The sequence below is a fragment of the Megalobrama amblycephala genome, linkage group LG18, assembly GCF_018812025.1.
Source record: "Megalobrama amblycephala isolate DHTTF-2021 linkage group LG18, ASM1881202v1, whole genome shotgun sequence".
NCBI classification, from domain to species: Eukaryota; Metazoa; Chordata; class Actinopteri; order Cypriniformes; family Xenocyprididae; genus Megalobrama; species Megalobrama amblycephala.
In genome coordinates this window covers 544,536-562,086 of record NC_063061.1, presented here as the reverse complement: position 1 = coordinate 562,086, position 17,551 = coordinate 544,536, and the positions used below count along the sequence as shown (strand labels likewise).

The window sequence follows — 17,551 nt, the reverse complement described above, 5'->3', positions numbered from 1 at the left end:
GAGAGAGAGAAAGTGTTCCTAAGACCCTGCATATATGTGTGTGTGTGTATGTGTGAATTTTACAGTTGAGATTCAGATTCACGAACATTCGTCAATGTAAGTCTATGGGATTTTTTTGCCCGCTTTTTCGTCCACTGTGTGAACATCGTAGGTCCGATCACTTACAAAAATCACAGCACACCTCTCCTGAATAAGCCGTCGATTTGACACCTCATTCATGGGTCTACGACAAACGGTGCAGGAAGAGTTACGTGCCAAAGTTTTGTCCAGAAGAATAATAATAAGTATGCAAGAGAACAATAATGATGCCTTGTATTTTATATATTACAAGTTTTGTCTCTTGGAAATGCACATTTAAGCATTGAGTTTGAGTAGTGATGCAGATGTAAATTTACTTAACAGTAGTAACAACAGTTTCTGTTTTTAGTTTAAAACGGTGTCGTGTAAACACCCCCCTGAGTGTGTGTAAAGACGTTTTCATATAAATCGGGCATATCTGCTGAAGTCCAGTAATCTCTATTAAAACATAGTGATCTCCCAGGACTTGATACGAAATTTTTCGGTGCGACTAATGCCACCCACACACTACATGATTTCAGCCCACTCGAGTTAATGGAGGTCACCGGCAAAAGCCAAAATTTGAAGGAAAATCAGTGCTTGCTTGCATGAGTGACGATTGCTGTGTTTGAATGATCAAATCAGTGTCATGTAAACACACCCTTAAACAAAGACTTACCCATAAAGTGATGGTGCCCAAGTCCTTGTTGACAGACATATGACCTGACAGGTTCAGGCTGATGTCCATGTTTTCACTACCCACATCGGAGTATCGTTTTGATAATCTGCCATTTGTGTGAGGAACCAAGCTTTCTGCATCCTCACCACCCAAAGAGGACCTGTCGCTCACCACAGACACACGATTGTCCGGCTCTTTGGACTCAGTTTGGTCCAGCACGGTACATGGTTGCTGGTTAGGCATTACTCCACTGTGAGCTTCTTTCTCCGGTTCCTCTGGTTTCTCTGACACCGCTGAGGGCTGCTCCATGGTGTCTGAAGAAGATTCTGATGACTCTGAAGGATCTGCTGTCCTCAGTAAAGGAAGCTCTGGTTCAGAGCTCTCGACCACTTTGGTGTCCTCTTCAGAGGTGGGCGAGCTTTTTCCATCCTCAATGCCGGAGTCGGAGCTGGAGGCCTTGCCTGATGCCTCGCTCTCGGGTTTGTCATGATCTTCCTCTGGAAACTCGCTGAGATTGTCCTCCTGCTCTTTCAAAGGAGTTTCGGTGGGCACGAGGGTCCTGAGCTCCTCCTCAATCACCATTTGAGTTTCAGTGTGAGGTGTGTCTTGGGGATGGTCCCCATATAAACTGGTCTCACTGGTTTCTGATGGGTCTTTGACCGGAGCCTAGAAAAAACACAGACAGAATGAGGCTTATACGACAATTTTATTTACTTCCTTCTGAGAAAAATACTGTACCATCGGTCATACATGTAGGCCAAACATCACAGGTTTATATTTGGTCAGAGTAAACCAGAAATGCTATGGCTGTTTTTATAAAAAAGGAAAGTCTCTAGTGCCTGTACTAAAATTGAGTGAGTAAACACAGAGATGATGTACAGCTGTTAATAAAGGCGCTAAAGTTGGCGGCAGGCCAGAGACACAACCGCAGGCCTTCACCCTTATAACTGTTTCCTTACCGAAAAGAGGGACTAATTGTCCTGTGCTTTATTTAACTCTAAAGAAATGTGGATGGCGTCTTTTGTTTCATTTTTATGTGGTTGAAGGCCAGATGACAAGTGGAAGAGGAAGTGTATTAGGAGTTATTTTTAAACACTCGTACCATTGTGCCATTCCACCACAACAGCCTACAATAGATCTTTAAATGGAGACGCTAATGTGAAAGTTGGGTGGGGGACACATGTTTTGTACAGTCAAATTATACGAGCAGTATTGACATCACAATCACATTATGACATGAGGGGGATTTAGATGTAGTGGAGCACAGTGCCCAGGAGACAAGAGTCAGGCTGGTTCCTCAATGGAAAACTAAAGAGTTTCTGCAGGGTTTATGAAGGTAAATTTAAGACTTTAAGACCATTTTTTTTAAGAATATGGAAATAACTTATACTGTACATTCTGATTACACTGCAAAAAAAAGGGGTCTTAAAATGTCTTAATTTGCTCTTCCACAAATGAAGGCCTTTAAAAAAGGTCTTAAATTATAGGGATAAAAATGAAGAAGCCTTAAATTGAAAAAAGCCATAAAATGATGGCATTGACTGTTGCATGCACTGCAAAAAGTGAATATATTCCTAAGTATTTGTGCAAATGTGTTAAGATTCTTAAATCAAGATACATTTACTTAAGAAGCAAAAATACAAAAATTAAATGATTAAAATATCTGCCAATTAAGTCAACTTAATTCAAACCCCATTAACAGATATTTGTTATTGTTTTAAGCATAAGCCCAGAAAACAAGACTTTATATTACTTTATATAACGCTAAACATTAGTTATATATGTTACAAACTGAGGTCACGTGACCTTGTTATTTTGCATGTTAAATTCATCAAGTTTAAAATCAGAAGAGTCATGAAAGACTCAAGAGTTGAAAATCATGGCTGTGATTAATTCAACATACTGGAAATGTAAAGTTAAGTAGCACACTGCATTGTGGGATACAGCACTCCGTGCTCTGTTGTATACTGCATATTTTGGTAAATGTAGGACATTATCCGGGTATTTTACGCATATAAAAATGTGCATACTGTATACAATACACGTATACACTGCAGCAACATAAAGAGTACTTACATAACCTAAATGAGCACATATCTGCATAATTCATGGCATGTTGTGCTGTACGGCAGTGTTATTGCCTTTCATAGGTACACCTGCATTGAAGCGTAGAATAAACTTTCCATGCAATAACAATTACAGTTGTCAAAGCACTAATCAAATGTGTGTCTCTTTACGCCCTGAGCTCTTTTCCATTAGCACTGCATTATTTTTACTCTCTATCAGCACAGAGTGAACTGAGAGATGAACGATAGAGAGACATTTGGGAGTGTGCAATAAGTGAGAAGTGTCAGACCCGTACAGGAGTCAGATCAGCAGGGTCTTCGTCTTCTCCTTCTTCATGATTGTCCTCGATCTCCTCCATCACCTCAGCTTTGGCCTCTGCCACCAGCTCTCTCAGCGGACGGTTGGTCTTTACTGAACTCACGAAAGGATGCTGAAACACAGAACATACGTGGAAAAATTATTCTGAGTTCTTCATAATAATACAAACTCCAAAATTATTCAACTGTGCAGAACAATAACATGCACACGTTCACACGTTCACCCAAAAATGATAATTTTGTCATCATTTACTCACCCTCCAAACCTGTATGAGTTTCTTTCTTCTGTTAAATGTTGGTAATCAAACAGTTGACGGTAGCCACTGACTTCCACAGTAAGGAAAAAAAATACTATGGAAGTCAATGGCTTCCGTCAACTGTCTGGTTACCAACATTCTTCAAAATATCTTCTTTTGAGTTCAATAGAAGAAAGAAACTCACACGTGTTTGGAACAACATGAGGGTGACTTAAATTATGACAAAATTCATGTTTTTGGTGCACTATTCCTTTAAGAAGCATGCACATTAAACTAGAGAATAGAAATTGTGAGATTAATTCATTTCAGTTATGTATCTTTTGACTCAAGAGAACCATCACTAAAACTTGTATCAGATTGTCGTGGTTGGCTCAAACTGAATCAAAGTAGCAGTAAAGAATCACAATCAAATTAAATTGACAGAGCATTGAAATTGAAAAGCTGATTTGAAAATAATTATCACATTATAATTTGTAGTTCAGGCATCCTTCAGAAAACTCTTTTGTCAGCAAAACCCCTGAGATTCGTTAATATGTTATAATTTAACAAGTTTTAACATGCCGATTTTTGTGTGTCCCTTTAAATGCAAATGAGCTGCTGCTCCCGCCCCCTTTCCAGAAGAGGGTGGAGCTTTAACAGCTCAACAACAACAAAGCTGGAGAATCTCACGCAGCCAAAATGAGGATTGTCAGTAACGGTGTTCAGCCTTACATTGTTCAAACCGGAGTCGACACTGATGGAGAGACTCAGGAAGAAGTTACAACTTTTAGACGTTTCTGAATGGTTAGTGGATAAATTGATGTAGTTGCTGTGGAGTTGATTCAACTCATCCACTAGCATGTGCCGTCATGTTCATCTTTTGTGTTGAATTGACCCTCGTTTGTGAAGCAGTCCGGCGTAAAATGACGGCATGACAACAACACTCTACTACAACAACTCTTCCTCTTCTCTAAAGCAGCACAACATGGCCCCGCCCCCTTTATGGCACGTTTCTGGGGGCGGGGTTTATGTAAATTTTAGAATTAGTGATGTCACAAACCCGGGAAGCTCGATGTAGTCCCTACCAGCCGTTTGTTGTAGTTCTTAAAAATCTCTCTTTGCATTGAACTTTGAGTGTCGTAACTTTGCAGATGTTGTTTATGCTCAAACAGCAACATTACACACTAACTAAAGTTAAAAAAGTGAAATCATAATCAACCAGCCCTTTAAATGATTTGAATGCACTCCGCGTCATGCATTAAAATCGTTTAATGCAGAGCTAGCTGTAGATTATCTCTTATATTTAGTCAAATATTTGTGGTTTGGACCGAAATGCCAGTCGTTGAACTCTCACATTGTTGTGGTACTTGTCTAAGCACTTGAAATACTCCTGCAATCAGCAAAAATGGCAGTTCATTAAAACAAAGAATGTTCTTCAGAGAGTCTGGGGTTCAATTAGTAGATCAGCGGAGTTAGATGCTGAGGACTTGAGCTGACCTGTGAAAGCACCAGTGTAATGGAGAGAAACGCTGCTCTCATCTATTATTCAGCTGAGTTGCACCTTGTTTAATTGAAGTGTCCCAGCTGCCGAGCGTATGTGAGGGGGAGTCAAGCGTTAAAAACATATAGCCAGCAATATCAATTACTCTCACCGATGACCGCAACTTACTGACAGTCAAGAAAAAAAAAATGACAGCTAATGAAGAAAGACTGCAGCGGTTGTATGAGAGGTTAGGAACAGAGCATCCTAATTCATAGTTAATACAAAAATAGCATGTTACTGTTGCTTGGATAGTAGCTAAGATACAGGAACACTACATGCACAAAATGAGTAGAGCTTGGTGCTAGAAACGGCAAGGTCATGGGTTTGATTTCCAAATGTAAGACTTTTTTTAAGACCTGCACAAATAAAACATGAACAGGGTAAATAGAAGTTACGTTTTATCTAATATACAGTACAGTCCAAAAGTTTGGAACCACTAAGATTTTTAATGTCTTTAAAAGAAGTTTCGTCTGCTCACCAAGACTACATTTATTTAATTAAAAATACAGTAAAAACAGTAATATTGTGAAATATTATTACAATTTAAAATAACTGTTTTCTATTTAAATATATTTGACAAAGTAATTTATTTCTGTGATCAAAGCTGAATTTTCAGCATCATTACTCCAGTCTTCAGTGTCACATGATCCTTCAGAAATCACTCTAATATGCTGATCTGCTGCTCAAGAAACATTTAATGTGTACAATTGTACAAAATATTTGTGTACAATATTTTTTTTCAGGATTATTTGATGAATAGAAAGTTCAAAAGAACAGTGTTTATCTGAAATCTAATCTTTTGTAACATTATAAATGTCTTTACTGCCACTTTTGATTGATTTAATGCATCCTTGCTGAATAAAAGTATTCATTTCTTTAAAAAAATAAAAATAAAAATTCTTACTGACCCCAAACTTTTGAACGGTAGTGTATAATGCTACAGAAGCTTTGTATTTCAGATAAATGCTGTTCTTTTGAACTTTCTATTCATCAAGGAATCCTGAAAAAAAAAAGTACACAACTGTTTTCAACATTGAAAATAATCATAAATGTTTATTGAGCAGCAGATCAGCATATTAGAATGATTTCTGAAGGATCATGTGACACTGAAGACTGGAGTAACGATGCTGAAAATTCAGCTTTGCATCACAGGAATAAATTACTTTGTCAAATATATTTAAATAGTACTCAGTTATTTTAAATTGTAATAATATTTCACAATATTAATGTTTTTACTGTATTTTTAATGAAATAAATGTAGCCTTGGTGAGCAGACGAAACTTCTTTTAAAAACATTAAAAATCTTAGTGGTTCCAAACTTTTGGACTGTACTGTATATATATATTTACTATCAATACATACAAATTAGAGGGTCGATATTTAATTTTGCTTATACGATAAAGATATTTTATGACCTTAAATTAATCAAACTGAATTTAAGACATTTTAAAACTTTTAAGAAACTGCAGGGAGTCTGTTTTGTGTCTGAACATACATATAATGCCCAAAAATGACTATAATGCAGTTCGATTTCAGGTATTTTAAGGTCTCTTGACCTGCACCTTGGTTTGGATGACCGTTTCAAACTACAGACTAGACAATAAAGACTTTGACTTTGCGATAATGTCTGCCACTCAGGATAAAACAGTGATATATGAACTTAGCATACAACGCAGGATAGGATGTGCTGCATATCAATGTTACCTTCTTCACCTTCATCAACCACCTGGTCTTTCAGGTTGCTTTGTATGCAGTAGAGCATTAAATTAATATGTAATATGAAACACCCAGAAGCGAGAGTGATATCAGAAGAGAAGAGTGAGGTTACTTTATATTCAGTGGCAGAGAAAGACTTTACCAGCCGCAAATTAATTGTAATTTTATCAAGGAATTACAAATATTGTATTAAATGTTATAATAATAAATATGGGTGTTTCATATTAAATATATTTGAAAGTAAATCGCCCAGTGAGCAAAAAGCTTTTCAGTGATGTGCAAGTTGTGACATGATCCATCTGTCATTGACTTGTTGCAGTTTCTAATTAAATTACGGGCAAGTGTCGCCAAAGTCCACTCAAAGGGCATTTGGCGAGTGTCCATTTTTGAAGCAAGTTCTGGATTATTCTGGGCTTTTTCAACACAGCACATCTACTGTACATGTTTTTCATTTTGTAAACTCCTTAATTCTTCAGTTCTTTTTTTCTGATGGGGTGGAGGTGGTGAAATATCCTAAAGGAAGAGTGCAAATTGCTGTAATTCCCTTTATCCAGTGGGACAGGAAGCGACAAAATCCTTGATAAGACGTTCTGCTGTGGTTTCCTTCACGCATGTGCATTTGAACATACCGTCTTGAAATGCCTTTACGTTAAGCTTCACAGGACTATAATATACTGTATTATGACAAGTTTAAGTGTGAAATTCCTTACTTCTAGAAGCTGAGCAGCCGTTGGCCTCGTCTCAGGGTTTCTGTCCAATGCTTTTTTCAGGAAATCGTTAAATTCCATTGACCTAAAATATACAAAACACTTCAACATTCGCCCCAAGAGGGGTATACACTCTCTTAATGTGTAATGATGATACTGTGATAATATAACATTCGATGGCCATTCCTTTTTAACATTCAGGCATATTCTAGAAATGTCAAAAGCTATAAATCTAACAAAAAAACCACAACTATTCTCAGAGAACAGCCCATCTTTGGAATGAATCTTATACTAATGAAGTCGGTGACTAAAATCTTGGGCGGTCACTCCCATGCCCCCTGGATTTGTGGCTTACCACTTGGCAGGCTGTTCCAGGGTGGGCGGCTCAGACTTGGCAATTTTTAGCAGGACCCTCATGGGGTTCAGCTCATGGTGGGGCGGCTCTATCTGAGCCAGCTCTATCAGCGTGATGCCCAGTGACCAGATGTCAGCTTTATAGTCGTATGGAGCGTCCTTCATGGTCTCACACATCACAACCTCTGGAGCCATCCTGAAAATATCAGAGCAGGTACATCAGGAATGATCCACAGTAGAGCCAGTGAAAGGTTTCAAATACATTCTCAGTAAGGAAACATGTCTTAAAAGGATTAGATCACTTCAGAATTAAAATTTTCTGATAATTTACTTATGTCATCCAAGATGTCCAAAAGAAATGAAGGTTTTTGATGAAAACATTCCAGGATTTTTCTCCATATAGTGGACTTCACTGGGGTTCAACGGGTTGAAGGTCCAAATGTCAGTTTCAGTGCAGCTTCAAAGAGCTCTACATGATCCCAAACGAGGAATAAGAGTCTTATCTAGAGAAACAATCAGCCATTTTCTAAAAAAAAATTAAAATTGTATACTTTATAACCACAAATGCTTGTCTTGCACTGCTCTGTGATGCTCCACGCATTACATAATCATGTTGGAAAGGTCACGCGTGACGTAAGAGGAAGTACCGCGGTATTGTGAAAAACTCCATCTCATCTTCAAAATTGTCCGACATCATTGTTTTACCTTTTATTGTAAAGGCCGTTTGACTTAGTCTTTGCACGTTTGCTTTGAAGACACTGGATTGTTACTTCCTCATACGTCACACGTGACCTTTCCAACATGATTACGTAATGCGTGGCGCATTGCAGAGCAGTGCAAGATGAGCATTTGTGGTTATAAAGTATATAATTTTTATATTTTTTTAGAAAATAACCAATGGTTTCTCTAGATAAGACTCTTATTCCTCGTCTGGGATCATGTAGAGCTCTTTGAAGCTGCACTGAAACTGACATTTGGACCTTCAACCCGTTGAACCCCAGTGAAGTCCACTATATGGAGAAAAATCCTGGAATGTTTTCCTCAGAAACCTTAATTTCTTTTCGACTGAAGAAAGAAAGACATGAACATCTTAGATGACATGGCGGAGAGTAAATTAACAGGAAATTCAAATTTTTAAGTGACCTAATACTTTAAATGACGGCAGATATTTAGCCACTGACTAAAAGAATTTACTACAAGCCATTGATAAAACTGATAAAGTTTGTTCATGAGTCAGATAAGGAGACGTTAATATCAACTAGCTCCTGTGTGTACTCAAAGGAAGGTCAAAGGTAGGACAGATATTTCATATTAGAACTTTGAAACTGAACTCTAGTTAATGATTGCTTTAAGGTCCTGTGGGGTATGACAAGACCTCTATTAGCATATTTATATTACCTTTATGGCAACAAACTCACAAAACCTGTAATTATTTATTCTAATTATGTTTAATATAATTATACATTGTAGTGATTCACTGAAGGGTCAACATCCAAAGACACTGGCCTGAAAATTAATGTTTTGTTTTGGCCACATTGAAGGGCCGGAATCATTGACTGAAACAATTTATTTAGACGGCTTCTATGATGGCACGTTTTGAATTTGTCAGAAGCTACTAGGGGTGTAATGATTCTAGGTAAAAAATTCTAACCGTACCGTTCTCCACCCGCGGCTCGGCATGCACTTGCACATTCAAGAACAAGAAAATGCAAAAGAGAATTAGCACTGTTTTTTTTTTCTTTTTTCGTATCTTTGCACGCTTGTATTTATTTGTGCCGTTGCTTGTAGTTTATTTTTGTTCTTATTTTCTTTATTTTTATTTGACATACATTGAGTTTCAAACTCCATTGCTTCCTCATTCTTATGTAAATCTCATTTGTTAAAAGACCTCCGAAGAACAGGTGAATCTCAACATAACACCGACTGTTACGCAACAGTCGGGATCATTAATATGTATGACCCCAATATTTGCATATGCCAGCCCATGTTCAAGGCATTACACAAGGGCAGTCAGTATTAACGTCTGGATCTGTGCACAGCTGAATCATCAGACTAGGTAAGCAAGCAAGAATAATAGCGAAAAATGGCAGATGGAGCAATAATAACTGACATGATCCATGATAACATGATATTTTTAGTGATATTTGTAAATTGTCTTTCTAAATGTTTCGTTAGCATGTTGCTAATGTACTGTTAAATGTGGTTAAAGTTACCATCGTTTATTACTGTATTCACGGAGACAAGAGCTGTCGCTATTTTCATTATTAAACACTTGCAGTCTGTATAATTCATAAACACAACTTCATTCTTTATAAATCTCTCCAACAGTGTAGCATTAGCCGTTAGCCACGGAGCATAGCCTCAAACTCATTCAAAATCAAATCTAAACATCCAAATAAATACTATACTCACATGATCCGACGCATGCATGCAGTATGCATGACGAACATCTTGTAAAGATCCATTTGAGGGTTATATTAGCTGTGTGAACTTTGTTTATGCACTGTTTTATAGTCGAGAGCTCGGGGGGGCAGGGAGTGCGAGGATTTAAAGGGGCCGCAGCCTGAATCGGTGCATAGTTAATGATGCCCCAAAATAGGCAGTTAAAAAAATTAATAAAAAAAAATCTATGGGGTATTTTGAGCTGAAACTTCACAGACACATTCAGGGGACACCTTAGACTTATTACATCTTGTGAAAGAACGTCCTAGGGCACCTTTAAGCAGCATAAACTGTATTAGCCCAATATGTTTTTGCCCAAAGTGATTAAACAGTGAATTTTTAGCACTTACCAATATGGAGTCCCAATGAAAGAGTCTCGCCTTTGGAGAGTTTTGGTATTTTTTGCAGAAACTCCAAAATCCGCTGTAACAAAAAAACAAAACAAATCAGAGTTGTTGAATTACATGAAGATTTCAAAATTGTTACATTACAACCTCTGAAACTCTTGACGTCAATGTTGTTGAATTGTGCTGCTTAATATTTTTGTGGAAGCTGTGATATATGGCAAATGCATGGATTGGATACATATTTATGTGTCAGCTCTGACAGATGACTTGTGTGGAGGACAATCTGATGTTTGGATGACCAGCATCTCTATCACATGAGCATGTTTAACGTTTCTCTCTCAGGAAGTGGTAAAGGTCAGATACTCTAGTATCTCTTGGCCTGGTATTCTGGGGTACCATTAACCAACACATTCGGTTACATGTTCAGCAGCATTCAGAGGAAATAATTCTCTCACTGAATTGCTCAATCCAATGAGACTTGAGTAGAGAAGTGTAATGAAATATTATAAGTCAGCTCTTGGCAAACTGTGGTACTTTACAACACAACCTACAAAAAAACAATGCAGGGCTTCAGGGAAATTTAGATTGTGTGTGCGTGTGTGTGTGTTCAAGGGTGTGAGAGAGGTCAAAAGAATTAGTAAGAGATCTTTTGTGATTTAATAGCACAGACACAAGAAACTACACTCTACCAAAGGTCACACTTCAGCTCCGTTACAAAACCTAGTGAGCTGCCCAAGTAGACAGCATTTTAAGGCATTACAGCTGCACACATGATGCAAATGCTGTTATAGACAGGCAGCAGTAATATATATATATACACATACATATACATACACACACTGATGAGCCAAAACATTATGACCAGTCACAGGTGAAATGAATATCGTTGATCATCTCCTAACAAGGCTCCTAACAATCAGTTCTTGTAATCAAGGTGTTGGATGTAGGAGAAATGAGCAGGAATATCTGAGATCTGAGTGTCTTTGACAATGGCCAAATTGTTATGTCAAGGCGACTGGGTCAGAGTATCTCTGAAACGGCAAGGCTTGTGGGTGTCTTCAGCAGTGCTGAGAATTTACCAACAGTGATCCGAGGAGGGATCGGGTGTTGGGTGCCCAAGGCTCATCGATACATGAGGGCAATGAAGGCTATCCTGTCTGGTCTGAGCCAAGAGAAGGTCTACTGTGGCACAAGTCACACAAAATGTCACTGATGGTTATGGGAGGAATGTGTTACAACCCCTGTCCAACATCAAAAGTGCCTACAATGGGCACGTGAGCATCAGAACTGGATCATGGATCAATGGAAGATGGTTGCCTGGTCCAATGAGTCCCGTTTTCTCTAACATCACATGGACGGCCGTGTATGTGTGTGAAGAAGTGATGGCACCGGATCACTGTGGGACGACGACAAGCCGGCGGAGGGAGTGCGATGCACTGGACAATGTTCTGCTGGGAAACCCTAGGTCCGGCAAATTTAACACGTGCCACCAATCATTGATGCAGACCAGGTACACCCCTTCATGACAATGGTGTTTCCTGGTGGAAGTGGCTTCTGTTACGAAAGGCTATTTACTTGAGGATTGTTTGGAAAGGTGTATATTGTGTGTGTGGGTTCTTTTCCTTCATGTGTTTTTCCCTTTCTTGTCTCTTCGCTGTAACTGCTTACAGGTGGAGCTGAATTTTAGATGGATCTAATTGGCGACTGGAGTGACTGCAGCTGTATTTAAGCCTCCAGAATGATGGAAACATCGGTTTCCCGCTCTCATGACTTCCTCTGTGTTAGTTTCTACTGTGTGATGAGTGATTGTTGAAGTATCGGTATACAAGACATTTGTTGCAACCTGTTAAATTAAGTGAACTACTAAGTTGTGATTTATTATTGTTACGTTCGACTTCTCTCTTCCTGACCATTGTTTGGAGCATGGTAGGGAGGTGGGTGCCTGATTGTTTTGTTAGTTTTCTCCTGTTTATGTTCGCAGGGATGGGAGTTTTTGTATTTTCTTTGTAATCTGTTTTCCAGGTTAGTTTGTAAATGTTAGTTTTGCTTCTTGTTATTTGTTTTGGCTGTTACCCCTCCCAAAGTTTATGTTGCTCTTTATTCTTGTTTAATGAATTCATTTTCCTTGCACTTCAAAAGTGTTCTGTTGCTGTAAAGTTCTGGGAGTGAGAGCGGGGACTCCAGGGATCTTTTTTAATAGGATCCCTGTTAATTGTTACGAGTTTCATTCTCTTTGCGTAGGGGTTTAACCAATTCATAACACCTCTTTCAACAGGATAATGCTCCTGCCACACTGCACACATTGCTCAGGAATGGTTTGAGGAACATGACGAAGAGTTCAAGGTGTTGTCCTGGCCTTCAAATTCCCCAAATCTCAATCCAATTAAGCATCTGTAGGATGTGCTGGACCAACAAGTTCAATCTTCGGTGGCTATATAGAAAATAATCATGCCCCTTTGAAATAGTTACTTTATTTGTCGTACAACCTGAAATCAAAAAAAAAAAAAAAAAAAAACTTTTCCAGCTTATGTAGTGTATTTATTTCAAGTAATGAAAGAAAAAACAACAGTTCTGAAAAATAATAAACTGAAAAATTAGAATAACAGGGTTGGAAAAGTCAGTCATCAGTCCCCTGATTTAATACTTCATAGAGCCATCTTTTGTTTTAATAACAGCCATTAATCTTTTTGGATATGTCTGTACTAGCTTTGCACACCTAGATTGGGGAATATTTGCCCATTTGTCCTTGCAGAATTGCTCAAGTTCAGTCAAATTCCATAGTGAGTGGCAATGGACTGCTCTCTCAAGTCCATCCACAGATTTTCTATGGGATTTAAGTCAGGGCTCTGTCATGGCCACTCAAGGACATTCACCTTCCTATCCTTAAGCCATTGAGATGTTATTTTGGTGGTATGATTAGGATCATTGTTGTGTTGGAAGGTGAATGACCTGCCCATCTTCAGCTGTCCTTGGCAGCATCCATTTTCCCTTCAATCCTGAGCAATTGCCCAGTCCCTGCTGAAGAGAAACACCCCCACAACATAATGCTGCCACCACCATGCTCCACAGCAGGTATGGTGTGTTTTCGGTGGTGTGCTATGTATGCTTTTCACCAAACATAGCACTTGGAGTTCAGTCTAAAAAGGTCAATTTTGGTCTCATCAGACCATAGCACCTTCCAGTCTTCCAGGTGTGTTTTTGCATAGCCCAAATGAGACTAAGTGTGGCACTTTTTGTTTCTTTCTTTCAACGCTCTTCTCTGATGATGTGTTTACTGGCACAAGGGTCAGACAATCCAATCAATCCACCAATTCCCCATGGACAAAATCAAGTCCCGTCCTACATTCTTTTCAAGAAGTGTACGTCACAACAGGAAAAAAAAAGACTACCTGACTTTAAACTGCTGCTTACTGAAATCTGATAGTCTGACAGTTCATATACAAACCTAGCTTGATGTCTCCATCCAGTGTGAGGAGAATGTTTCCAGCCTTCAGGTCTCTGTGGATGATCTTCATGCTGTGGAGGTACACAAGAGCCTCCAACATCTGTTTACAGATCACCCGGATCTGAGGTTCTTGAAGACCCCTGTCCAACTCTAAAGAAATAAACAAACACCAAACTCTTCAGATCAGAGAACCAATTGAGTGAATCTCATAATGTGAAAAAAAATCAAAAATAGAAATTGTTATATAATATAATATAATATAATATAATATAATATAATATAATATAATATAATATAATATAATATAATATAATATAATATAATACAGCGTGATCTCTTTATAATCTATAAAACTATGAACTCTGAGTGACCTTGACTGACTCGTTCATAAAACATCTAAAATAATGCAATATCCTGTTTAAACTGCTGTAAAAAAGGGAGTTTACCTACTTACCCATGCGCTAATGACCAAGATCATCAAAAGGAAGCTGCAGGGGGTTTTTATAAAAATAAGAACATGAGAGGAAGAAGTATGAGATATAGGTCTTACCTAACATGGTGGCATCGACTGCACCTCCAGCACAAAACTCGATCATTATCTGTGGGGGGAAATAAGGTTCAACTTAAGAGGGTTTTGTGCAGGAGAGAGATTTCTGGGAAATTCAGATGCAGGAGAACTCAGTGGAGTTGACAAAGACTCATTTCACATAAACAGGAAAAGGTGGCGTAGTGTAAGTGAGAACACTGGACGTTCCCAGTTATTCAGATCACAGAACAATGCCAGATTGATCCAGTTTATTCAAGATTACCTGAATCGGTCATCATAGAGTTTTTTGAGGAATGGACTTCATGACTCTTTTATGCTTAAAGCCACCTGACAATTCTTATTTGTTATGGAATACTTCTGTGTTTATACATCTCTGATGATGTGTTTACTGACGCGAGGGCGGGGCAACCTGTCACTCACATGAGATCCACCAATAGCAAACCACAACCATCCAATCAATTCACCATGGACAAAATCAAGCCCCGCCCTACATTTGTTCTTGTTTGAGAAGCAGTTTCACTCGGATATACGTCACAATAGGGAAGAAAAAAGTCTATCACAACATCTGTTTCATACCGACTTAAAATATTTTATAGTTTCGGAATAAATATAATAATAATTAACAGATTCTTGATTATATTGCGTTTTACAAAATGTCCCAACGTTTCTTGATTTGGGGTTGTATATAATACTACTACTACCAATAATAATAATATACAATAATAAACTATAAAAAACAAAAAATAAAAAAAATAATAAATGCTGATTTTCCCCATCATGATTTTTAAATTATCCTGGTCTAAATATCTGACTTGTCAGATATGCAAACATTGTCCTGAGATTATGACGATCTGGGTGAAATATAGTTGGCATAAAGATTAAACTGCACGAACAGTTTGTGAAAGGTAATCATTTACTTTGTGTCTTAGCCAGACACGACACAACAAGCTTCCAGCGAGAAGAAATGTGTTTGTTCTGCACGTGACAAAATCACAGTCAATCAGAACATGTCTGAACGTACCAATCTGATATTTAATATACAGTTATGTAGAGCAGAATTTTGGACCTATGAGTTTCCACTGTGGGCTGTAGAAATGACAACTTAACGGGAAAAAAATGCAAGCAAGCAAGTCACTATATGGAAATTGAGCAATTCTGTCACTGGCCTGTCAGATCTGTGCATGAATTTCCACACTATGCTGATGATTTTAGTTTTTATTCCTCTATTTTAACACATTTACGGATGTTTTATCTGTTGTTGTTTTTTTTTATCTTTATTACACATTCTTTTTCATAAGATGAGGAAATTGTGGCTGCATTTTGATTCATTCAGTTCTTAAAGGTGCCGTAGAATGGAAAATTGAATTTACCTTGGCATAGTTGAATAACAAGAGTTCAGTACACGGAAATGATATACAGTGAGTTTCAAACTCCATTGTTTCCTCCTTCTTATATAAATTTGATTAGTTTAAAAGACCTCTGAAGAACAGGCGAATCTCAACATAACACCGACTGTTACGTAACAGTCGGGATCATTAATATGTACGCCCCCAATATTTGCATATGCCAGCCCATGTTCAAGGCATTACACAAGGGCAGAAGGTCTGGATCTGTGCACAGCTGAATCATCAGACTAGGTAAGCAAGCAAGGACAATAGCGAAAAATGGCAGATGGAGCAATAATAACTGACATGATCCATATCATATTTTTAGTGATATTTGTTAATTGTCTTTCTAAATGTTTCATTAGCATGTTGCTAATGTACTGTTAAATGTGGTTAAAGTTACCATCGTTTCTTACTGTATTCACGGAGACAAGAGCCATCATTATTTTCATTATTAAACACTTGCAGTCTGTATAATTCATAAACACAACTTCATTCTGTATAAATCTCTCCAACAGTGTGTAATGTTAGCTTTAGCCACGGAGCACTATCAAACTCATTCAGAATCAAATGTAAACAACCAAATAAACACTGTACTTATGCAATTAGACATGTTGCATGACGAACACTTTGTGAAGATCCATTTTGAGGGTTATATTAGCTGTGTGAACTTTGTTTAGGCTGTTTAAGGCAGTCGTGAGCTCGGGGGCGGGGAGCGCGAGGATTTAAAGGGGAAGCAGCCTGAATTGGTGCATATTTAATGATGCCCCAAAATAGGCAGTTAAAAAAATGAATTAAAAAAAAATCTATGGGGTATTTTGAGCAGAAACTTCACAGACACATTCAGGGGACACTTTTAGACCAGGGGTAGGCAAGTTCGGTCCTAGAGAGCTGCTGTGAAAAAAAAAAAATGTATTTGTAAAAATTCACAAAAATGAAACACCTTTTGAATAAGTTCAACACAACACTGATGTGAACTACTTCTAGAGGTCATCTGAAATAATTAATCAATATAAACCAACCTCAAGCTAAATATATGTTAGGTAGTTAGGCCCAATAGTAATTCTGCATCATAAAATCATATATCATAAAAACTGAAATGCTATGATGTGACTAATAATACCATCGCATGTGTTCAAATAAGAAACCATATTTCGGGAAGTAGTATGTCTGTGCGTGTAGCAAAACTGTTTATTATTCTTCACTGTGATGAGTTCACAAGACAAAGAAACAGTAATATATTTTGAAGGATTTTTGCATTCAAAGCATGTTCTTGAATCACTAGAAATGGAAATAGTTTTGTCTAGATTAATGGGGTAACTGTCTCTCTGTTTATGGTAAGCCAAGAAAACCTACTTTTGGCATTGCTCACCAAAACAATAACTGACCAAGAAGATCTTCACATACAGTAATTTGTCTGTCACTGACATTAGTTTGCAGATTTGCACGATGTTTTTTTCAAATGATAAATGCCAAAAAAAAATCCTAAATATCATTAAAAATGTCATAAAAACGACAGGAACTGACAGAGAAAAGGAGAGTCTTCAGATGAGTAAAACTGAAGGAATGTGTCACAAATATCATTTGCAATCAATCAGATGATAGATCTTGATCTGATCCTGACCTACTTTAAGATGAGTCCTCATGCGTCACAGATTTGACATGTTAAAAGGAAGTTCACCCAAAAACATATACTGTGCCATCATGTA

The 17,551-nt window shown here is 37.9% G+C and overlaps 1 protein-coding gene across 2 annotated transcripts in view; it reads right to left on the bottom strand.

The window, feature by feature from the left end:
• Window positions 1-17,551, bottom strand: part of stk10 (serine/threonine kinase 10) — a 65,966-nt gene that overhangs the window by 17,705 nt on the left and 30,710 nt on the right. Inside the window, exons 3-9 of one of the 2 annotated variants that reach the window (XM_048165433.1) lie at window positions 14,461-14,509; window positions 13,911-14,060; window positions 10,469-10,541; window positions 7,678-7,872; window positions 7,326-7,407; window positions 3,093-3,233; window positions 737-1,402 (exon numbers count right to left, since the gene is read on the bottom strand). In XM_048165433.1, coding sequence (XP_048021390.1) covers window positions 737-1,402; window positions 3,093-3,233; window positions 7,326-7,407; window positions 7,678-7,872; window positions 10,469-10,541; window positions 13,911-14,060; window positions 14,461-14,509 — 1,356 coding nt within the window. The remainder of the gene's footprint in view (window positions 1-736; window positions 1,403-3,092; window positions 3,234-7,325; window positions 7,408-7,677; window positions 7,873-10,468; window positions 10,542-13,910; window positions 14,061-14,460; window positions 14,510-17,551) is intronic. The other variant, XM_048165434.1, reaches the window with a different exon arrangement.